Here is a 24,219-nt window from a genome sequence, read left to right on the forward strand (position 1 = left end):
CAACGTTCCATGGTATTTTCTCCACCCTCCCCACCATTTACTCTTCTAACCTTTCTTGTTTTCCCATTCCTACTCCAGCTGTCTGGTGTACCACTTACAGCCATGTGCAAAGAGGAGCCCAGGGAAAGCTGAGGTGCTCTGGGTGTCTGGGGCAGAACAGCAACATTGAACACGTGGCTTTCCAAGGTGGTTTGTGGACTGGCAGAGCTGGACACCTGGAAAGGAAAGATCATGTGAATGGATACCTGACAGAACACCCCTGCATTTCTACTGCACTTCATACTTTACCTCTCCTTTCCTCCTGGTCTGGGAAGGCAAAGAGACACCTTTCCTCTTCTGCTTCCCCCAGTCCCTGCCACAGATTTCCTCAGTTTTACTCCAACTGCCTGTGCAGCTTAGTGGAACCTTTCATCCCAGGAACAGCAAAAATAGTGGCTTCTTAAACCTTCCTCCCCCCCTCAAAATGAGATTGTGCTGACAAAGGTGAAAATAACTGGTCTTTTATTAGTGGCGCTGCCTTGGCAGTGGCTCCCTGTGAGCCCAACAGCTTCCACGACAGGTTGTGTTTCACAGACCCACAAACATTTTCCATACACCACTATAACCCCAAAAGTGAAGGCAAGGGTATCTAACTCATAATTGCAGGTCTGCAGTGAAGACATATAAAGCAAATGCTATTGAATTGCTAAAAATTCAGAGGACCAGAACCATTCCCTAGAGGTGAGCCTGCACATGTTCCCAGCAGTCCTGAGGTGAGGTAGACAAAGAAATACAGCTCCCTTTGTGAAGCTCCATTTCAAGAAAACGCATAAAAATACATGTTGTGATTAAATGAACGACATGATTTTAGCCATTTGCTGCATGTGCTCTGTCACAATAGTGATGAAAGTGCTGGCCCTTTCTGAGGTGCCCCAACCCAGGGCTCAAGGCTTGGACAGGTGTGCCACGGCGTCCCAGTGTGATCCCAGTAACCCCAGCTCCCTCTCATAGTTCTCTGTACAATTATTGCTCCTGCTCCCAGACACCAAACCCAAACATCCAACTCATGCAAAATGCATGGTCTACAAGAGGAACGCAGCAATTAAGCTAAAGATTAGCTTGTTCAACACTGACGCTCACAAATTCCTCATTATCACTTATGTTAATTACTTTAGAAATTACCTTAATTGCCTCTCCGGTGCTACAGTAATTGCTTCTGCCTTGTAAACCAGATGTAACAAACACTGAGTGCAAGTGTTGGCGTGGGCTTAGCGTTAGGGGAGGCTGTTAAACCTTCCCAGCAAACAGCAAGGACCTGTCTGAGGAATTTTATGGCTGTTAAACCTGCGGGGAGGTGGGATTTATTTTTGTTTTCCAGCTGCTGGGGAGTTCTTCTACCTTTTTGTCTGTTTGCAAGACAAAGGACTCTCCAGCCAAAATCAAATTATTAGCTTAGGGGAGGCAGCAGGAGGGTTGTGTGTGGCTTTGGGGCTTGCAAAACCATTTTTAAAAAGGCACTTGGAACACTTGGTGGAAATATTACAGGTGTTATGAGAGGGTGATGTATTTGCCAGGCAGCACCAAGGGGTCAAACCTCCTGTCTGAGCTGCAAACGGGGCATCCAAACATCCGGGATATGAGCTGCATGTCATCTTCAGGCACCCAACGTGTACCTACAGACACATCAGTCTGTGTGCAAACACAAGTGTTTATTGACCTGTGCCATTTTTAAAACCTGAGATCACAGGATACAGGGAGCAGCAAGAGGAGTCATCTCAAGAGAATTGCCACGTGACCCTCCAGGAATTTATTTTTATACTAATTTATATCAATTCCCTACAGGAATGAATTTGATGAGGAGTACCTGGAATTGGAAGGAGTCGCTCTCCACTTCAGCTCCGGAGTGCCTGTACCACACAATGCCATCATTGATGTCCTGCTGGGTGAAGGAGGCCGTGGGGGAGGCTGCTCTTCCATCGGGCAAAAGCTGCCACGAGTCTGCGGGGCCGTCCGCCGGCATCGGGACCAGGAGCACCACTTCCCCTGGGAAAAGCCAAGGGCACTTGTGAGAACACAAGGAGGGAGAGGTGCCTTGCAGCAGGTTCTCCATCTTCCCTTCCAGGGCACAGCCTCGGGGTCAGAACGCAGCAGACTCATCTCTTTGAGGTCAGCTCTTTTCTAGTTCTTTTGGGAACTTATTATGCTGAAAAGCCCCCCCAGTGGATTTTTCTGAACAGAAATCTCCAATTGCACTTGGCTTTTTTGAGGTTCACATCAGAATTAGCACTTTGTTAATTAATTCTGTTAAACAGATTGATAATTCTGATGATTGATTATTAATCATTCCGTTGTGCAAAATACTCATCTCATTTCGTTTCCCCAAACCACCCTCGAACAGTTGGAGCAACAAGAAAATAATTCAGCAAGTTGAAATATCACACTTCCATGTGATCATCCAACCCTGTGCTAATATTCCCTTATCAGTGCCCTAATTACATTCCAAATCTTACGTGTTAGCTCCTGGGAGTTCCCCTAAAAATCTAAAAATCAAATTATATATTTTCTACACGTATGAATATCTTCTTCATCACTCACAGACTAAGTTAGGCAGATAAGCCCTCTCGGATTCAGGACTCATTTTCTACATTTCTCTCTGTTAATTTTTTCCCTCACTTTCTGCAAAACAGTATTTTAGATAAAATTTTGAAGATCATTGATTTTTGCTGCTTATTCCTCACCTGCAGCTACAAACCCGTTTGTGTTCTTGCAATTAATCTCAGCAGAGATAATTATGGTGATACAAACACAGGATTATAAATTTTAGTTAGGGTTAGGTAGCAGGAGACAAGCTCCTCAGGGAAAAAATTCCTGTTTTCATGTAAATGCTTATTAAAAATGAGAAGACAGACCTTCATCTGCAGAAAACTAAAGGGGGAATACAAATTAATTATTTCTCTTCTAACCTGCAGAACTCACATGATCTCTGTTTCCATCAGGTGCTGGCAGCTGTCATAGAAAACAGCCCGTCCTCACAGCACAAGGCAATAAAACCCCACGGATGTTGCTAGAGGGACCCTCTAATTTTCTCTGGCTCAGCAAATTAAATGTGGTATCATTTCTTAGAAATGCATAATATGTTATTTAAAGACATGGTTTTAGTGAAGAAAATGGTGATGCTGAGTGGGAAAAGAACACGGTTTTTTTTCCTCTCCATATTTCCTTTCCCTCCACATATGATGCCTTCTCTGTTCCATCCAGTTTCTCTCCATTTATTGCTCAGCCACAAATCCCAGAACCTTCCATGCTCCTCCTCAGACTGTTCCCAGAAAACACTTTCTAAGCACAGGGTTGCCAGGGAAAGTCATTGCTCTGAGAGACGAGCTCAGAGCCTCCCCAAAGGAATCTGGGGACAAGAATTATCTACAGATGCAAATGTCACTAATTTCCGTTCGAGCCAGCAACCCCTTCCACTGGTACAAATTAAATCAAATGTCATGGAATTTAGGGAATTCTTCAAGGTAAACTTTTGCTCAGAAGTTTCTAGAGACAGATATTACCCTGTGCTCCTCTTAAACTAGGCATTCATTGTAGAACAGTATCTTTTAGCAGTAAGATTCTGCTCTCTCAGGGCTGTAAATCCACCAGGATTTCACTCCCACGGGAGAAAGGACAGGATCAGATGACCAGGTAGGGCAAAAGTACTTTGTTACTTTGCATGCCCATTTGAAGTGGAAAAAGATGAGTTTGGCAGCACTTATCCAGTGTAGTATTATAAGGAAATATTCCCGAAAATTCTATTGGATGTGGGCAAAACCCCATGGAAGTGGGATGGAAAGCTGCTCTTTGACAACAGAATTCCAAAGATATTTACCATGCCTGGGCTGGTCCTTGGTGATGGTGTAGGTGATCTCGGAGTCCCGGGCACCGGGTAGCTCGGCGTGCAGGATGGTCTTGGAGATCTGGAGCATGCCTCCCTGGGGCACCCACACCAGGGAATTTGTTACCAGCCGAGGGCTCCTGTCACCCTGAGGGCAGGGGGACAGCAGGAAAAGGCTTATTGGAATGTCAGTAAAGCTGCCCTGACGGAAACAGATTTTCAAGGGAAAAGGATCAAGAGTATTCTGGAATTTCTCGTGCATCCCACCCTGGTTGTCTGCTTCCAGAGGGGTTGTGCACCCCTCACCTGTATCCCTCAGACCCAATTCTCAGCCTGTAGAACTGACCTTGTCCTCTGATTCCTAATTTCCTGTCACTGACCCTAAACCCTCCTGACCTGAGTCTCCCTCCACAATTTTGTCCTTTATCACCATCCTCATTCTGTCTGAGCATCCACCAAAAATCTTTTGCTACTTAGTGGGTTTTCTAGCCTTCAAATTATTCCTGTGGCTTTTTTTTCTTTTTCCAAATCTTTATCCCACATTAATTCAAGGCACTTGAAACGCGGATGTCAGGGCTGGACGCAGGAGCGGTTTCAGACTTTCAATTTGCCTGCCGGGGTTCCTGTCACAGCACATACCTCGGGAGCGATCCTGATGCGGAACAGGATGTTCTGGAAGTGGAACCCATCGTTCACCTGCAGGAGGACGGCATCATCCCGGCTGGCAGAGCCGTCGTGAGCGTAACGCAGCCGGCCCCCCGCGAGCTCATCCGGGCGGAACGTGCGGACGGAAGACGCCGAGTCCCCAGGAGCTCTGAGCAGCTGCCCGTGGCGTGGAGGCTCCACAACCATCAGCACGACGTCCTGAGGATTGTCACTGTCCCTCATGCCAAGCAGCTGCTCTGTTATCGTCCCGCTTCCCCCTCTGCCGACGAGGAGGGGCTCGTTTCTGATCACAGACGGGGCCTGAAACGCAAAAGCAGCTCTGAGGTGGTCGCTAAACCTTGGAGATTGGATCATGATTAAAGTCTGGAATGAAGAGTTTGGGGTTAAGGAAACCAGCTCGCTTCATCCCTGGAAATCTCCTGTTTCTAAGAAGCAGAAAATCACTCTCCACACCTTTCTCCCCTGTGGCCAGATCTAAGAATATTTAGCATTTAGACTGAATTAGTCACATTAAAAGAAGATTCTCATGCCACAGTAAGCTTAGGAAAGGAAAAAACTTGGGATATTTACACAGAAAGCATCTGACTCCAGCTGACCTTCATTAGCCTTTTGAGATGACAGCAAAATGGGTGTCATCAGCACCAGCAGTTATTTAATTTTTAAGATTCCCCACAGCCTTATTCAACCTACACCAAAGATCCCACATTTCTGCTGGTTTAAATTAGTTCTTTACTTTTCAGTTGTCAAGAAAGTTTAAATCTGCAGTGTCTATTGATCCCAATAAACATCCTTTGCCATTGGGAATGTGCTGCCTCGGGAGGGAGGAGATCCCACAGGGACAAAGCCCTGGGAACATTCCTGCTGCCACATCACCTGTGCACGACTTCTGAGGGTTATTAGGGATCAACAGGCAAAATTCCTACCATTAAAGCTCACTTATGTATTGTGGGGCAGCCACTGCAGCTCTTACTTAGGTGAACGTCCTACTGGGGTAAACAGGAATTAGACTGAGCAAAGATCTCAGTGCCAGCCAGAATCAATATACACCCGGCAGGATCCAAATCCACACTTTGTCTTACACGAAAGGACAAAATAGAACACTTCTAATTTCCAGAAGTTATGGGAATGACTAATATGGAATATAAATTACTCGTGGTGGGGATGGAGGCTGAGCCAGGCTTGTAGGCAGGAAGGAGTTGGCACTAAAAGAGTTCTTATCAAGCCATTTAATGCCTCTCTGAGGATGCACTTTAAAGTCTCTTTATTTGTAAGAATATGCCAAGTAGCCACAACTTCTGCTAGAGCTCTCCACTCTGGAAAAAGCTCAGTGCAAAGCTGCAAAGCCTCCTTGGAAACCTGGCCCCAGTTAAGATGCCTGTACCACCTCTGGGGTGAGGCCCCTCCACAATATTGTTCCACAGACTTTAAATAACCATAATAAAAGACAGGGGCACTTGGCAGTACCATCAGCTTGCCCAGAAGTGGGGAGCAGTTTAAGAGACACACTTTAAGCAGCTCATGCTGATTTAATTCCCAACTGTCCTAGAACAGAGCGTTAAGCTTGAGTGTCAAAGCAGCCCTGCCATCGGGATCAATCACGGCTCAATTGCCCTGCAGTAAGAGGCTGAACCAGAGCATCCACAGATCCAAAGGATAATTGGAGCAGCAGGGACTCCTTAGCCCTCCCTGATAATTTCTCTATGATTGCACAGCTGCAACTCCCTGCACAAGCAAAATGACACAGGCCAACTTCTTCAGTCACTTCCCCAAGTCCTTCTTCCATGTGGCTCTTGGCTGCCTCTCCTAAGGGAGAGCTGAGTCTGATTTGCCTGACCTGAACTCCAGCTCAAGTTCTGCCCAGCTCCTTTGTTATCCCTGCAAGAAACCAGGGCTCCAAATGGTACAAAATTCAGGGTTGTTTCCAAGCTTGGTTACGTTACCTGTGTTGAAAACGCTTGAATGTTGATCACCTCAGGGAAGGAGAAGGATTGTTGATCGCTGACCTTCAAGGAAAACTTTCCTTTCCTAAAAAAGTCCCCAACAAGTCAAAATACAGGATAATATAAATTAATGAAGTGCTTTTGCAGGACTCAATAATGATAAACATATTATATATTCAGTAAAAATGACTGGCTCGGTGACACAAGCTTTAACTCAAGTTTTTTCAATTCTGTTTTTATAGTATTTTTTCCTGAGGATTCACAACAGTCACAACACGTAATAAATTGCCTTTAGCTCTGTAATAGTACACCCTCATTTCCCTTTAACTCATGTTATCCACATCGGATGGCACCTCCAAGATAAAGTGCCAACTCTAAATGTCAGCTCTTTGCTGCAAAAGAAAAAAGTCACTTTTCTGGCCTCAGAACAGAAGCTCCAGGATTGCCAGGATTAACCCTCAGTTATAGCATGACAGAGCATAAGTAAATTGGTAGTTGAATTAACAGCAGGGAGAGGTGTGCTTCCCTGCAGGAATGCTTCCAAGGAAGGAGGAAATACCTGTTCTCAAGACACATGCCTTTTTTTTTTAAGGCAAAAGCCCAGCAAAAAGTCTCACCGGGGTCTGTCTTTGCTGTGCACGAAGCGGACCCTCCTCTCCTGCACATCCCTGCAGCTGAAGTGGTCTCCTTGGTTCAGCAGCACCTCCTGCCCGGCCACCACCACCAGCAGCCTGCCGTTGGAGGGAATGCTGTCCAGGTGGAACAGGAGCTGGCCCGTGCCACCGCCCGGATCACACACAGCCAGCAGCGACAGGTCCAGGGGTGTCACCCCGCCAATGCCGACGGTGAGGGTGCCGCTCGCACGGGAGCTCGAGGGATGTTCCCTGGCTGCGATGAAACAAGGGAGAGGTATTACTGAAGGAATTACCACAGGCAGTGTTGGCAGCGTGCCTGTCACCACCATTCCTGGGGTAACAGAGCAGACCCTTACGATGCCCTGTTCACTCCTGACCCAGGTGGAGAAACACTACCTTCGAAAATTGCAATCCATCCCAAACCCCACCATGACTTTGGTAAATCACTTCCCATCTTGATTTCCCTATCACAGAACAACATACTCTGGCTTGCCCTGCAAGATAGACTTGTAAATCATCATTTAGAATAAAGGAAGGATAAGCAACAACTGAAGTTGGTTTAGGAAGGGATTTCCCCCAAGATATTTTGCCGTTTGTTTTACACTGATGATAAATGATGCTGCTGGAAAGATGTGCCTCCACACTTAGCCAGGCAACTTCACTTAGAAAACCATGTACATGCACAACCAAAAAGCTGGAGAAAAATAGCTGCTGCCTTTCAACAGGAAAATGCACAAAAGTGAATTCCGAAAATGTGACCGAATGAACACTTCTTCTGGCCTTAGAATCTGCTGGAAACCTGCCAGCTCAGTCACTTTGTCATGAGAGGCACTCACCTTCTTCACACTCTCTGGTCCGTGTATTGCCATAGAAACCCTGGCCACAGGCAGAAACACAAATGCGATTCTTCAGAAACGTGGTGCTGTCGCAGAGGTGGCACAGGCTGTCACTGTCACACTCCAGGCACCCAGGAGGACAAGCTGAAGCGGATGGAAAGCACAACCCCACTGAGACACTGCAAAACCAATGCAGCCACTGGTGCACAGAACAGAAACACTGCTATTTGTGTCTTAGTCACCTGACAGAAATAGTCAAAGGAAGAGGCAAAGACTTAAGAGCTGCCTCATTTGACCACTGCCACCACATCACGTCCCTGTGCTTACCTTTGCACTTCTGCTTTGCGTGGTCTGCATAATATCTCTCCCCACACTTGGGAACACAACGAGTGTCCAAGAGGAAGAACGGGGCTTGGCAGAGGCTGCACTCATCTGCTGCTCGGTGACACTGAAGGCAGGGTTGGTCACACCCTAAAAAGTCACATGCAAAAAGTTCAGCTCGACACCACCCTGGAGACAAGGAGGGGAACATGTCAGACTCCAGAAAAACTCACTCTGGCACGTGTCTGATTCCCGGTAGAAAGCTGCAGGGCACTGTTCCACACAAGCTCCTTCGTGGAGGACGTGGCCCTCCATGCACTGCAGGCAGTCAGTCCTCTGGGGACCTTTACAGGCGTTACAGCTCCAGTCACACTCTGCAAGAAAACAAAAGCCACTTCAGGGCGGCCCTTCCTGGGGTGCTCACCCCGCACAAGGGCTTTGCACTGCAGGAATATAAGCCCCTGGAGCAAAGAACACAGTAAAACCTGATAAAATACTAAAAAAAAAGGAGAAAGCATGATTTGTGCTGAGTGAATTTATCCCTGGAGCAGCAGTGCTCCTTGTATGCCAATGTGGAGTTTGTGGCTCATTAGCAATTATTCATCCTGCATCATCCAGCTCATGCTTTCAAAGGACTCTGACCAAAAGAAAATTATATCGCTGTCCCTCACAGCCTGAATGTCCCTCTGGAAAGTCCACTGGCCAGGAACACACTGGATCCAGCTGGGATCAGACCTGCATTCACATGCCCTTGTACTATCCTTGCTCCAGTATTCAGCAGAGTCCCAGCCACGCACACGTGCCCAGGGACTCCTCAGGCTGCCACCACCTTTTCCTCACTTAATTCCATTAGGGAACACTCTGCTGGGGAGTTCTGCGAATCTTTCAAGCCACATGTCTTTAAAACCATTCCAAACTGCTGTTTCTGCAGCCATCCAGTGATGCAGGATTTAATGAGACACAGAGAGAGGCAGGTAAGCACAGGAGGCCTGACAGACACCCTAAAAGAGCCTTCTCCTGGCAAGCTCCCTCGTGACTCAGCTGACCCGTGACTAAATGAATTGCTGGACCTGACCCCTGCAAACTTTGCTGGCTCAGTTACTGAATCACTTACAGGAGAGCGATTTGCAATGATCTTGTTCCACTGAAAGGTTCAAGTATGTGACAGCAGGTTGCCCAAAAAGAGAGAAAAATACTGCAAAAACCTCGCGAGCAAGCTGTCACTGAACAATTTCCCCCTTTTTAAAGCAGGCCACCTGCCACGTAACGGATTCTTAGCCAAGGCACTTTAATTACTTATTATTAATTTTTTTATTTTTTTTTCTTGAAAGCAGCAACGCATTTTTCACCTCTGCAAGTCTTGCTGGAAAAATCCAGGTAATACTGCTGAGCACAGCTCTCATACTGGCACTCTCCAAACAGCAGGACTTTGGCAGGATCTCTGCATGAAGTACAGCTGGCAGCCGAGTCACAGCTCCAGCACTGGCTGCTGCAGGCTGTGGAAAGACAAGAAAATCAGTGAAATTCCTGATGAACCAGCCCACTGTACAAGTAAAAATGGCATCATCCTGCAGCCTTGCTACTCCTCTTGTCCTCTCTGACAGACACGTACGGAGATTTTGGAGTTTTGGCTTGTTATGTTCCTTTTCACAGCCTCCAAAATGGAAAGAGCCTCCTTCTATCTGGAAAAGACTGGTATGTCTTCATAGACTAATGCTTACTCTCCTCTGGACAGGTGAGGGTAAAATATTGATCCTGAATCCAAATCCCCAAAAAAGAGCTTTCCCTGTCTCTGTTTTTCTTACTTCCTTTAATCAACCTGTGTTTCACACGATTCTTTACCCAGAAACACAAAAATTTGGAGAGGATGGCAGACTGCTGCAAATCCAGGCAGCAAACTTTGGTGAGACCAAAGGCCCATTTAGTTTCTCTTAACATTTCCACCTTTTTATCTGCACACAGTGTGAAATTCTGGAGCTGCAGGGAGCAACAAAGACGCCAGGAAAAAAATTAATTCAGGGATTTACTTAATCTAGGATCAAAGTCCAGAGGTTCAGAATATTTCAACTCACCTCTTTGATGTCCAGGAACCAAACTTCTCAGGAGGCTGCACTAACAGTTTAGGTGCTAAATACTGACATGCTAATTCAAGACACAGTTTTATAACCAAAAAACCTCCAAATATGAAAGTAAATGTGAAAATACCTCTGTTGCTCTCATTGAAACAAAGACCCAGTGTTCTTCAAAAGAGTTAATTGTTTTAGCTCATCTAAAAAATGTCACAGAAAGTCTGTGTTTTGCTGAGGTGCAAATGACTTCCAGCAAAACATGTACCTGAAGAATCTAGTAGCTGTTTTTAGGTGCTCTAGTGCCAGTCTTATTCCACTTCACTTAAGAATACATGAAAAAAATCACTATTTCTAAGTGCTACAAAGAACCGACTATTAAAAACACTGTAAAACATTCTACAGGAGGTCTAAATCCACAGAAATCAGGTTACCCAGGGAGGCATGCCAGAACAGTAAGCCAAAAACGCATCCGAAAGCAATCCTGCCTGCCTGTTTTATCAGCACGACTCCGTATCTGCATTTTTAAGCCCATGAAGGACTCGTTAAGCTTTGTGCTGTTCCTGGGCCAGGATGTTGTTGAGTTTAAAAATATCTCCCAGAGTCCAAATGTGCACTCAGCATCTCCCTGAACTTCATTCCAACCCCGAGTTCCTCAAAAGTGCAATGAGACTAAAATAAACGTTGAAGAGAGACCCAATTTTCTCAGCCTAACAGCCAACCTCCGATTAAACAATTTTCATTCCCTCCAAGTGGCAGTTTCCCAGCAGCCTGGGACAGTTTATATCTCCATGGCTTATCAGCAGCACTTGAAAAGGCACAAGTGACACTTGGAATGACAAAAATCCAAGGCGCCAACACACTTGGCTTTGAGCCTCCTGCTCCAAGGATTACAAACACTTCTTAAAAAGCCATTTGCAATAAGGAGATTAGAGAAGCTGAATTTGCTTGCAAAAAAAATCTGTTTGCATTTGAGCCCCTGAACCAGATTCAGGAAGGGTGCAGGCCTCAGGAACATTCCATGGGTACCTTGATGTCCTGAGGCAGGAGCTATCAATAGGAAAGTTTCAATAGAAAGGGGTGTGTTAATTAGGAAGGGAGATATTCTGGTGCAGTTAGCAACACAGAGCATCCACACTGCAGGAGAAAACAGTGAATATTTCGTAGAGCTTGTAGGAAACTAGCCAGGACAATGAGAAGCTTTTTTTTTTAATTCTTTTTTATTGCTTTCCTTTTTTCAGTATTACTGAGTAGCCTTTTTTTTTTTTTCCATCAACAGAAGAATGGTACAAAGTCTTCCAGCTATTTTCTTGAACTTATGTAAGGTGTCTCCATACCTGCTGATCATTTGGAAATAAGAGTTCCAGGAGAACCATCTGTTTCAATAAAAGGCAGGTAAAGCTGACAACCACATCGGTTTCCTCCTACAGGACCTCATCAGTGAAAAAATTGGGTCTGGATAGGATGACACTGATACCTGTGCTCACTGCAACAGTTATTTTATCATGAGTCAGAAGAATTTAAATCAGAGTAATGCAGGACTTCACCAATCTGAGTGCTCAGGTTCACAGCAACCAAACCACTTAAGTGTTCACTCATTTTTAGGGGTGTATATTGTAGTGGGACAATTCAAGCAGGTTTTTTTCTATGTTTTATGTCTCTGGGCCACATCATTTTGCATTTTGGAACATCAAGTCCAGTGATCACAGAGGAATAACCCAGGGCCAGAGAGAACATAGAATAATAAAGGAAAAGAGGAGCCCCAAGAGATTCACAAGGGATGGTAGGAGTAGGATAAAGCATAACCGGACTTAAACCAGATCAATTCCAGCAGATCATTAGGAGGCAACAATATCACAGCTCAGCTCTGTCAGGGCTGTGCCTGCCAAGCACAGCCTTGTTTCTACTGGGGTTTCACATATGGAAAAATGGACATAAATGCTGCAATGCAGCTCCCACGGCATGTACTGGCAGGTAGTGCAGTGGGGAAGGGGTTTGCCCTCGTAAGGATTGATTAAAACTGGTCTCAACTTGTCAAGTTTCCACAAAGCCCAGAATCCATCCTACAGAAACTCTCCTGCAGATTTTCACTGCGGGACCCAAACCCTGTTGTCTTTGGGGTCAATAACAAAACTGTAACTGTTTCCCAATTTCAGCCCTGCCGCAGGCCCTGCTCCCGGGGCAGCTGATCACCTCTGTCAACTCACATCGGGGTTTTAGGCACTTGAAATCTTGCTTTTCCAGGCAACAGGAATGGTAAGCAAAGGAACAAGAAAAGACATGTCGGGAAAGGGGGAAGGAGAGGTGGCTGGGGAGAGGCACTCACGTATGCAGGTGTGCCTGTCATCCCTGTAGTATCCCGGGGAACAGCCCGGCGCACACGTGCCCGTGTGGGACAGGACCAGGCTGGAGTTGCAGGAAGAACAGGCAAAAGGACCCTCTGCGGTGCAGGTTTTACAGGAGGGGTGACACCCTGCAGGGACAGCAAAAACAAGGGTTTGTGTTCAAGGAAAAGCAGGCTCACCCCTTGTGCTTCTTACCCTGACTGGAGAGATTTAAAATACCACAGTGGATGAGGCCAGTGTACCCTATTAATTTCTCCAGAGAGGGTAAACACAGAATTATTAGTCTGTTTTATTTCTTGACAGGCCTTTACCTAAAGATTGATGCCATCATTACACCTATCAGGTCAAATTAATCATGAGTGAGAGCGGGCAAAGGAATTAGAGAAGCGACTGCCCTGCGCTGTGCTGGGGACCTTTCAAGCCAGCACAAAACACCATATGAGCTCTGACATACTCTGAATAATGCAAAACTCCTTTTAAATGAAGCCTTTAAACCAAAGGGAAGAAATGTTATCCCGAGGTCTAAATTTCCAGGAAGGCAACATCTGTCTCCCAGGTGCCTTTCCAATCAAGTGACACGGAGGATATTTCATGCAGCTCTGAGACCTCATTTGTCAAAAACAGGTAAATAAACACGCAGCTCCTGAATGCTGGAGAGAAGCTTTGAAATATTACCCATCAATTGTTAGACTGGATGAGGAAATGCCACTTCCTGCAAAGGAAGCATCTATATCTTAAATCTTAATGTCCTGAATTTCTTGTCTTGATTACTTTCTCCGAAATTGCAATGCCCTGTGCTCAGCTTTGGGCTTTACCAGGTCTCTGTCAGTCACAGAACAAGAAAAGCAACCTATTTCCTCCTAAGAGTCCCAAGGAATGTAAAGCAGCTCAGACCATGACTGGAACATGAAACCACATCAACAACAAAAAGCGGAGGAGATGCACGGACAGGTTATAAAAGAAAATGTGCCATCAGTGCAGCTTCCCCCATGCAGCCGAATTAAATTGGCTTTTTGTTTCAGAAGCTGTCACAAACGATCACCTTTTGGGCCATTACTGGAGCAAGTCAATCCCCAGTGAGAGACCTCGGATGATGTTCCATCTCAGGTTGCAAAACATCCCGAGAAATTCCTACCAGCGGGAGCTCTGCTCCCAGTGCAGTGTCCCGCCAGCTGGGCAAAGCTTCTCTACTAAACTCTACTAAACAGGAGCTATTTGGTGGGACATCTCCCAGGTGGCTCCTTGCAGCCACCCGAGGCCCCTGGAGGAGCTACTCACGTTTGCAGGCACCACCCTGGGCGTAGTGTCCCGGTGGACAGTCGGGAACGCAGCGATCCCCCAGGAGCAAGTGACGGGAGCTCTGGCACTTCAGGCAGACGCTGCCCGTGTCCCACAGGTCGGCCACGCACTGCTGGCACAGAGGGTGGCAGTCTAAAGGGAGCAGGGAATAAGACAGGCTGTGAGCACGGAGGGAATTCAAGGAAGGCATTAAGGATGTAACTTCCAGAGCCCCTCCCTGTTCTCTGTGCCCAGGGGCTGCCATCAGGTGCCAACCCACTGCAATACTGGATGGCTGCAAGAGAGAGGGGACCAGAAATCCCTGCAGCCAAGGAGGATTCCTTTCCTCTTGCCTCATCCCCATCTTGTGTTCTTCCTGAGCATCACATTTTCACTTTGCCTCTGCCTCTCTCCTGCCTCGTTAGAGCATCCTCTTCCCCATGAGCTTGGGAAAGCTTTGTACAAAGCCAGCTCGAAGGTCTTCACTTCCCAAAACCTTTCACTGATTTTTAGGTGCCTCTGTCTACAAGTTTATCTTTAATTCCACTGGAAGCCATCAGCATTCACCTCCCTCTGCTCCCACTGTGGAAAAAGCAAAGAGCACAACCTGTACAGCTGTGTGACCTTCTCCTGTTGTTCCTGCTGTTCAGATTTTCCCACACAAACGAGACATCCATACTCTGAGGAGGCCACTGCAGCCCTCAAAGCCAAGCCAAGAGCGGTATCACAGTGCCTCAAAACCTTTTCCTTTTCCCATTTTTCCCCAGCAGCACCACGCTCGTGTCTCCTGACCTCTGCCTGAACTCAGGTGCTTCCAAAGGTTTGACAACAAGCCTTTTGTGTGCACAAAGGTGCAGTGTAAGACAACCTGGAAGCCAAATTAATCCTCATTATGGTAATTCAGAAAATTATAAAGGAAATGACGACTGTCTTGAAAGAAATGTAATAATGAGGCTTGATTTGAGTACCTGGCCTCTTGTCAGGTCTCTGCTGAAGGTTCAACTTTCTGTCTTTTGTCTCTTGTGACAGCAGTACTACAGATTGCCAGGCAATCTAATTTTACAAGCTGAAGACAGGCTCACATTGGAGCCTGGAGGAATTCTGCATCCATACCTGCAGGAAGGCAACAGTGACTGGAGTCTAACCCCGGCCTGTGGGCAAAAGGTTCCATAAACACAGCACAAAAACAAGACAAAGAAAATTTAGTGTGTCCAAACAACCTGCTGTAAATAACTAGACTCTCCCAAACTAACACTTAAAATGTAAGTATGTACAAAACTATGTGCTGCTGCAGCAGAGGTTTCCCTTCAGAGCCTCTATTTTTGCTCCTGTGTATGCAAAGAGTTTTCTCAGTTACTGTTTTAGGATGAATCAGCCCCATCACTTCTCTTGTTCCTTTGGAAGCCTGGAGATCAAAGAGCACACAGCACCAACTGAAAACCCAGAGCTGACGCTCATGGTGAATTTGAGGGACATTGGGGAACGAGTGGGAGAGCGAGGGAAGAACTGAAGTGCTTTGTTTTGGAAAAGATGATTTCAATTTTTCACAGCAGGCTCCCTTTGAAGCCAGGACTAACAGAAGGGGGGTGTTTTCTCTGTGCTTCTCAGTAACACCACACAGCTCTATGTGTTTCCTGCTTCAGCCTTCTCCCTGATAATCCTCCCTCCAGCTCAGCCAGCAGGCACTTTACTGCCTGGGGGATTTGGCTTTTTGGAGGCTTCACATCCCCCCTTGGTTGCAGGTCAGTGTGACACAGTTAGTTAATTCCCTTTAGGCTCCTTCCAGTATCCCAACTGGATTTTCAGGGCAGCTCCTAGTCCCAATGCCTCCCTTCTCATGTTTCTCAGACTGCCTCCCACTGTCCAAACAAAATGTTTTCCTGCTTCCCTTTCAGCTGGCTCTGATTTCCTCCTTGTCAAATCACCTCTACGCTAAAATAACCTCAACCACCTTCCCTACCACTGATCTTCCTATAAAGCAATTTTCGCTGTTAAGTAAAATGGAATTACTTACACAGATTTCCAGAGTTACTTGGCTTTCATGCCCTCTTTAGCTTTCTCCTAGCACATAAACCAAGAAAACAGTGCCCTTTCTACATGGAAAGTATCTATTACAGGTTGTTCCAAGACACAGAAGGCTGGTTGGGGAGACAAAATCACCTCTGAAGTGTTTGTGAATGCTCATAAAGGACACCAGAGGCATTTCTCCCTCTCAGCTCCACCACTTGCTAAGCAATCAACCACCTGTATTGTTTGAACACATCTCCCCTCTCAGGGGCTCTTCAGGAAAGTATTTCCTGATGCGAGTTTTGTGCTGTGCTCTGAGGGAAGGTCGGAGGTTTTCAACAGAGCACAACTTAAAGTCAGGACTGAAAACACCACCCAACTGGTACCTTACAGTAAATCCAGACAGAAAATCAGTAGGGCTGGTTCAGAAGGATACCCAGCACTGACCAGGATTTTTGGCTTGATTTGGTTGAAGGGGTTTTCTTGCCTCTCTTTTCAAAGACCTGAACAGGAACCTGTCCCCCAAACCAGCAAGGAGAATTCCTGGTGAAGTGCAACTGCGTTTGCAGGGATCTGCCTGCATCCCACAAAAGGGTGGGAGCTGCCCCAGGCAGCGTGAGGTGGGAAACCCAGCTGGCTGGTGCCTGGCACGAATGGGCCCAGATCAAAGCAGGGAAATGAACTTCCCTTTCCCTGCTCTGGCAGCTCAGCTGCTAACTTCTGGAGGAGGCTGCCCCAGTGGCTGAGTGGAGCTGAGCCCCCAGTTCCCCTCTCGCTCTTCTCAGCCGAACTCCAGCTCTCGGTGATGATATCAGTGTCTCTCTAAAAGGACAGCCAAAGCTCATTAATTTTACAAGGAACTGAATATATTTCTTGTTGTCAGAGTGTCCCTTCTGGAATTTTAAGAGCAAGGCAGCAGGCCTGCTCCTGGGTGAACTGTTCTGGTTTAGCTTTGAACATCTTCCCAACTGCAACACAGCCCGAGAAAGCAAAGCCTGTGGAACATGGGGACTGGGAGTTCCCTTGCAAGGAAGATGCAGCTGGAAGTTGAAAGAGGACCTTGGAGGATACTGTATCAGTGGATGTTTGGAGCTTTCTTTCACACCAGTACCTCTGGATTTTTCTGATTGCCCTTCCGCGCAATCAGGAAAAGATCAACCGGGAAGCTTCAAGATTAAGAGGAAACTTGAAGACAGGCCTCTGATTTATTAAAAAAAAATGCAGGGACAGGGGTTTAGGAGCAGGACAACACTTTTAGCAGTGGTGCTATTTTTCAGCCTGGTGACTGCAATATTTCCTGGAGCTCAAGCTGACTTGGACAAGAGGGAGAGGAAAATCAGAGTGTTTTCAAACTGGGAAAACAAAACCTACAGAAGCTCTGAGGCTCAACAGGAGTTGGCTAAAGCCTCAAACACATTCCTGCACGTACACTTTAGCTATAAAATAAAATTAAATCAATTGAGCACTCTCAGAGAAGACTGGTACAAACTCCTTGTGCCCAAAACAGAGCTCAGAAACTCACTCATCTCTTGGAGCTCGAGGACATGATGTCTTTCTTCTGCTTACACCTGAAATGCTTATTTGATTAACTGCTGAAAACAAGATTTTTTTTTTCTTTTCTATTAACAAGGCAAATGTTCCAATCCTCATTCAGGTAACATATACAATAACACCATTAATTCCCAGGCAATGGTTTCAGGTGACAGTAGGTTTTCTCCAGCCTGTGTGAAAGATATTCCCCTCCGGGTCCATAAAATATGGCAGGTGGCTATAATGCACAGCAGGCCCTATAAGTTGTAACACAATTCTTCCTGGAGGGTCAGGAATTAAAGATAAATGGGAAGATAATTGTAAAAATATATTGCTTTGGGAGGCAAAGGAAAAAGCTTTGTTAGATCCCGACGCAAATCATATCTTATGAGAGTGTCAGGGGTTTTAATGTTCTCTTTTATGGGACAGCTGCTCTTTAACTGGTAATTAATAACTTGCAAGGGCAAATTCAGCATTTCAATCAGTGCTGAATGAGAAGAATGAGTGAAACTTAACAACCTGGATGTGGAGCTCTTTATCTGCAGCACGACTGGCAGCGCACATCCTTTGCTTAAACACCAGACATAAACTAAGCCTTCTCTCCTGTTTGGAGGACGCAGATCCAAGCCACTGAATACTGACACTCAGTGATGCCAGGCACTGTGAACCAAGCCTTGAAAGCACATTTCTACTTTGAGAAGACAAGTCTCCAAAGAGTGACATCCCTCGACACCGAAATGCTGAATTATTTCCAGATTGTAATTACTTGACTGTAGCAAATATCTTGATTCCCCAACTTGGTTTCCTAAAGAGCTGTACAATACTTTTAGGGTGTTTTCCTACTTCTCACACACTTTCTCTCCCCCCTTGTCTCTGCAGGCAGAACAATCATTGTCATTTAAAAGGAAGATGAAGAAATGGTTCACAGAATTAATCTGTGGAGAGCAAAGAAACAAGTCTTTCATAAAAAAAACCACCCAAGACATAGATGTCAACACAGAGAGGTCTCTGTGAAGGGGAATCATATTAAACTGGGAACAATAGCCTCTCAATGGATATATTTATTACTTCTAATGCATTTTCCCTTTTCTTAGGACTCCTTATCTCATTTGGAACTGTTAAGCCTAGATTAAGCCTCACACACCACAGCTTTTTTTGATAAAGCAGAAAAACAGCTTGATAAAGCTCAGGAACTGTTGGAGCAGTTCCCAGGATATGTTTATACATGTCTGTGTGACGGATTAAAAGTGATTTTTCTTTTTAAACAGATAAATGCAATCAGTGGTTTCAGATGATGGGCTTAAGTGCAGGCACTGAGCACCCACACTGTACAACCCCTACACAGAAATCCTATTACCTCCCAAAAATGCACACAGCAATGGAAAAAAACGTGCCAGTTTTCCTTTAGGGCCACATGAACAGCTTCTCTGGATCACAAATGTCTCCTCAACTCCCTTTGCAGGACCCAAGCAGTGCTGGCTGTGAAGCAGCAGGTTAATGGCCCACACAGGTCTTCCAAAGCCAGCTCCTCTTACTCACCCACACAATATCCCACCAGGTTGAGGTACTGCTCTTCCTTGCAGCTGGTCCTGCACTTCCCACGAGCCAGAGTGGCGTGGGGATGGCAGGTTAAACACTCCCCATCAGAAGGGCCATGGCATGTCTTGCAGGAGGGGTGACAGGCTGCACAAGAAAATCAACACTTGTTATGCTCTTGGTGTTGTCCCCCTTCCTCCCTCCCCTCCCCAAAACACCAGCTCCTACAATCATTTACTCCTACAAAACATGGACTTCAAATATTCTAATATCATCAGGGACTGCAGGGTTGTGGTTTGGAAGGCTCTTACATCCTCATTTTGAACAAACATGATGAGGAATGAGTTGTCAATTTAATAAATGTGATTCGTTCCCTGCGTTAATCAAGATACAGATCCAGACACAATACAAAACAGAGAGAGATTGACCCTATTATTCCTCTCTCCAGCACATAAGAAAAAGAGTGGGATGCACAGGGGAGATAAATTAAACTTCTCTTGGGACTGTGGCAAGAGTTTTGATATGCACGAGAGGAAACCCAAGGAATGATTTCTCCACAGTGCCCTTCCACGCCATTCTGCCTGCAAAAAGCTCAACAAAAAGGTGGCACAGAAAGTGGCTCAGAGTGCCCAAAAATATCTCACAGACTGCTTTCGTATCCTTCCACCTTAAAGACAGATGCCACATCTACATGCTACAGATCTGAGGGAGATAAAATTACTATGGCTACGAATCAGTAAAAAATTCTTTAAAACTGCCTTTAAAGTTCTCTATGAATAAAAGCACAGGACTTGAAAGATGCCACTGAAATTTTGTTTTTAAGATATTTTCATAAGCCTCAAACTGTGTAACACAGCAGTTACTCAGCTCTGTGGTGGCAGTGCACCACCTCAGAACTGATGAATCTTTACAATGCCCTGACAAATAAATCTATTTATAGAGTTGTTCCTCGGCTGAATAAATTGAATAAATAGAGCAAATGGACTTTAGAAAAGGGTTTTTCTCTAAACTCGAAGCTTTGCCTAATAAAAGCATTTTATTTTTTGGTGTTGTCCAGTAAAGACTTTTTTTTTCCAGAGCACATCAGCTACAAACACCGTCCAAGCCTCCTGAAATCAAAAGCAGAGTATCTTCAGGGAAACAGTCCAGGGGAGCAAAACTGATTATAATTTATGCTTCCAAGTGTACGTCTCTCTCCCATTAGGAGGAGACTCCATTTCCTGAAATTGGACTATCCTATGCTCCCCTGAAAATACTTCAACAGCTTTACATAAATCTGAGAGCATTTCTAATTGCATTGAGAAACAGCCCCCAAACTGTGGATGGGATGCAACGCAGCAGCACAAATGAAACCCAGCACACTCACCGGAGCAGCGGCCCCCGCGGCTGAACAGCCCCTCGGGGCACTCCGGGAGGCACCTGCCTTCCAGCAGCACCTGGGGAGCCACACAAGCTGTGCAGTCCTGGGCAGAATCCCCCACGCAGCCTGCGCAGGAGGAGTGGCACTCTGCAGGGAAAGGGAAAAGGAGAAGACACAAATTAAGACATGAATTAGTTCTGGCTTATTTTGGTTGTTACTGTCCCGCAGTACGGTCGGACTGCTGTCCCCCCCAAGGACAGGAAGGTGTGCTTCCTTTAGAGGAAGGAATACAAAGTAGAGCACAGCTCTTGAAGACAAGGAACAAGCACAGACCAGCTGCACATTTAATCTTTCTTTGCACCCACACAATTCATTACTGACATGCAAAGCTGAGATCACAACACCGTGTGACGCTGCTGTCCTCCCTGGAAGAAATCTGGGGTTCCACAAACTTACCACATGCTGGAATCACCTTTTGTTATCATCCCACAGTTACTCCAGGATGGATTTTCTATCCATCATCACTGCATGGTTATCATCAGCCATTCTGGAGCAAACATCCATGGAGGTGGACTGGCCACCTGAAGCGAATACTCATTACAAAAGATGATCCAGCAAGAGTGAAGAATGTGGTTAAACACTGCACTTCTTCACCTTTTCTGCTACTGATCCTATAACAACTATCTTGAACTGAGCAATCTGATTAAATAAATATATAAAATCATTAAAAACCTCCTATTTATTAGAGCAGTGACTGGAGGACAAGGATTTCTGGACTCTAGGGAGACAATACACAGGGCTGGAGAGAAAAATGAGATTAAATAAAATTATTTATTCTATGAAACCAGCACTTTACCCTACACATGAACATGCCTCTGTCCTGCACAGATAATGTTGTGGGTTTGCTTTTTCCAAGAGGGGCACCTACAAACTTTGCATGAGTATTTTATAGTGAGGGCTCAAAGTTTGATATCCTGAGCATTCACCCCTTTCTGCAATAAATCACCTCCCCCCTTCCAATGGCATCACTAACACAGCAGAGCTGTGCTGGGATTCTTGTCCCATGACATAATCCAGAGGTGTCAGCTCTGCTCAGGCCTGTTCACCCACCTAAGGATTCCCTCACTCAGTTTCTACACCATGCCCTGGACTCAGCCAAGAGAACCCACAACCTGCCAAGGAGCAGCCACTGCATCGATTGGAGGCTCTACACTAATGCCTTCAGGAACCAGCCCAAAGCACCGGATACTTTATGGTCTGTGTAGCTCACTGCTAAAAGACAGAATTGTTCCACCAAAAAAAAAAAAAATGCCACTTCTTCCTTTTTAACATCTCCTAAGGCAAAAAAACTGAGCTTGTACAGATTCTTTCCATAGAGCTGAGATGAAGAGATAAAATCAAAATAAATGGATTTTAAAGTATGTCCACTTCTGGAAAATGTGGGGTTTTTTTCAACAGGAAGAAACAGTCATCAATAGTGTTGATGCTATTTGTGACTACTACATTGTTGTGACTACTACTTTACTTAAGGGCTGTAGAGTCACTGTCTCTATGACTGGTAGGAAACCACATATATCCCCAATGGACATCACATTACGCTCTTTTCCAAACTGTAGCCTTCATGGAAATGCTCCCTGCTTGGTATTTCAGGAGCACTGATGGCACGTGTGCTGCAGGGCATGCAGCAGAAGAGCTTCCTCAAAAGCAAAGAGTGCTCTGGGATGTCTTAACCTGATCCAAGGGCTAAGAGGGAGAGAGCTCAGTCTTTTTTGAAAAGGATTTAAGGATTGATCCTGCTTCAAAGTAAGTCAGTGCTAAAAATCACGTACCTGGCTTCAATGAAAAGAAAGCTAAGCTGAGCTGAGCTGTGCAGGCTTGAACACAGTGATTTTAAAAAAATGTACCCGGATCCTTAAGTCACAAATAGCACGTAGAATGTATTTTCCCTCAAAAGTACTAGTATGTGGCACTGTGAAAGTTCCAGAGTTTAAACACTGATGGCAGTCATGAGGCAAACATAGGAGCTCCCAGCCCATAGGGATCAAATGTGGTACAAGCTCACCCTGAACAGCTTTGAACAGCTGTTCCCAGCCCTGCTCACCTCTGCAGACTCCTGTGCTATCCACATGGAACTGGGCTTGGCAGTGGGAGAGGCAGAGGCCGTGCAGAGCTCCTTCCCTGGGCACGTGAGGCTGCAGGACGTCCTCGGGCGCCCGGCACTGCAGGCAGCGAGCGGCCCCGGCGCCGGAGCAGGAACGGCAGGAAGGGTGGCAAGCTGGGCACAGGGGGACAGAGCCGTCAGAGCCACAGCCTTCCCAGGGAGAAGGACAAGGGGCAGCTTCCCCGGGGAGAAGGACAAGGCCCAAGAACCTGGGCATCTGCTTTCTACAACGGAACAGAGGTTTTAGAAAAGCACTTGGACATCGTTCCCCCCCAACCCCCAAATAACAGCTCTTTTCCTGAGTAAAGCTGGTGACCAAGTGAAAAAGTGCAGCACTGTGCCACAGGTAGCCAATCTTCCTTTAATTTCTGGAAGTGCAACGGTGAGCACAATCTCTCTAGGGGGGACAGCATGAAATGGCAGTCTGAAGGGTTCACAGGAAGCATAAATTCATCTTCCGAATTCTCAGGCTTTCCATTGCTGCAACAATGACCTCAGTCTTTGCAAATCTATCAGGTGTCTGTGGAATTTCATACCAGTTGTATGTGGACTTTCATCCACCTCTTAAGAAGAACTTGGAAGCAATGTATATTTATTTCAGCAGCATACACAGAGAAGAGAAAAAACAGTCCTTCAGATCACTAAATCCTGAGGGTGTGAAGGCAGAAAGTACGTGGGAAAAATCACTTTTTCTCAAAGTAGAAAACTGGGGAACTTATTCCAAGTACACAACTTACCCTTGCAGACGTTGTGATCCTGGTAAAAACCCTCTCCACAGCCCTGCAGGCACTGGCCCTCGTGTAATGCCAGAGGGAAGGAACAGGAGGTGCAGTGAGTAGCCAGAGGTCCCTCGCACTTGGAGCACGAAGCGTGACAAGCTGGTAAAGAAACAAGAGCACAGAGAACTGAAACATCCCACTTCTTCTCCCTGAGAGTGGTGTTGCTGACTACAGCCTCCTCCAGCTGTGGAAAACTCCCAGCTGGAATGATATGCAGCTAAGTGAACTAATGAGAGCAGAAGTGCACCTGTATTAATAACCACTAACAGCAACAACTCTCACTCACACAGTGATTCGAGTGTGTGTCCCAGTGTGTCTTAATGTGCTTCACAAGGCAAAGGGGTTATTTCAAACAATCCTTTACAAGTGAACCAAAGAGAACAAGATAAAAAAATCAAATTCCCTGTCCCCACTCGCACTTCCACGCTCTTACCATTCCCTCCCCACACCTGGGGAAAAGCAGGCAACAAGTGGAGGGTGCTTTGAGGGCTTTAGAAAAGGTCAGGCAAATATGTCTCTCACCTCTGCATCTTCCGGTGCTGCTTGGGAAATATCCATCTGGGCATTCCAAAAGGCACTTCCCGTCATGCAGCAGCTTCCCTGCAGCACAGGCCACACAACTGCCTATGTCTGAGGAGCACTTTTCACAGAAGTGGCCACAAGCTGTCAAGGATGGAGGAAAAACTGATTTAAAAAATGGTACTATCCCCCCCCTCCTCCCCCTTATCTTCACATCAAAGTTTTAAGTGGGAAAATGCAGCTAAAGTCAAGCAGGAAAATGCTTCTTCTCAATCCCTGTGGGCTGTACCCTGCCAGGCAGTCAGCTCTGCAGTGAACTGACCTGCTGTCCGAGAGCACTATGGAACCCTGGCTCCATAAGGCAAGTGCTTATTCCCTCAGGCA

At 46.0% G+C, this 24,219-nt stretch overlaps 1 protein-coding gene across 2 annotated transcripts in view; it reads right to left on the minus strand.

Moving 5' to 3' along the window:
* The window catches only part of FRAS1 (Fraser extracellular matrix complex subunit 1), a 98,971-nt gene that overhangs the window by 27,340 nt on the left and 47,412 nt on the right, over nucleotides 1-24,219 (minus strand). For both annotated transcript variants that reach the window (XM_051769420.1, XM_051769421.1), the window contains exons 15-31: nucleotides 23,839-23,979; nucleotides 23,275-23,415; nucleotides 22,478-22,651; nucleotides 20,383-20,523; nucleotides 19,020-19,163; nucleotides 13,944-14,096; nucleotides 12,647-12,793; nucleotides 9,604-9,750; nucleotides 8,488-8,628; nucleotides 8,261-8,404; nucleotides 7,934-8,077; nucleotides 7,080-7,350; nucleotides 6,463-6,547; nucleotides 4,496-4,822; nucleotides 3,851-4,004; nucleotides 1,844-2,022; nucleotides 99-215 (exon numbers count right to left, since the gene is read on the minus strand). In XM_051769420.1, coding sequence (XP_051625380.1) covers nucleotides 99-215; nucleotides 1,844-2,022; nucleotides 3,851-4,004; nucleotides 4,496-4,822; nucleotides 6,463-6,547; nucleotides 7,080-7,350; nucleotides 7,934-8,077; nucleotides 8,261-8,404; nucleotides 8,488-8,628; nucleotides 9,604-9,750; nucleotides 12,647-12,793; nucleotides 13,944-14,096; nucleotides 19,020-19,163; nucleotides 20,383-20,523; nucleotides 22,478-22,651; nucleotides 23,275-23,415; nucleotides 23,839-23,979 — 2,750 coding nt within the window. The remainder of the gene's footprint in view (nucleotides 1-98; nucleotides 216-1,843; nucleotides 2,023-3,850; nucleotides 4,005-4,495; nucleotides 4,823-6,462; nucleotides 6,548-7,079; nucleotides 7,351-7,933; nucleotides 8,078-8,260; nucleotides 8,405-8,487; nucleotides 8,629-9,603; nucleotides 9,751-12,646; nucleotides 12,794-13,943; nucleotides 14,097-19,019; nucleotides 19,164-20,382; nucleotides 20,524-22,477; nucleotides 22,652-23,274; nucleotides 23,416-23,838; nucleotides 23,980-24,219) is intronic.

This window comes from Manacus candei, unplaced genomic scaffold (assembly GCF_025592945.1).
Source record: "Manacus candei isolate 608988 ecotype Guabito, Panama unplaced genomic scaffold, ASM2559294v1 h1tg000107l, whole genome shotgun sequence".
Taxonomy (NCBI): domain Eukaryota; kingdom Metazoa; phylum Chordata; class Aves; order Passeriformes; family Pipridae; genus Manacus; species Manacus candei.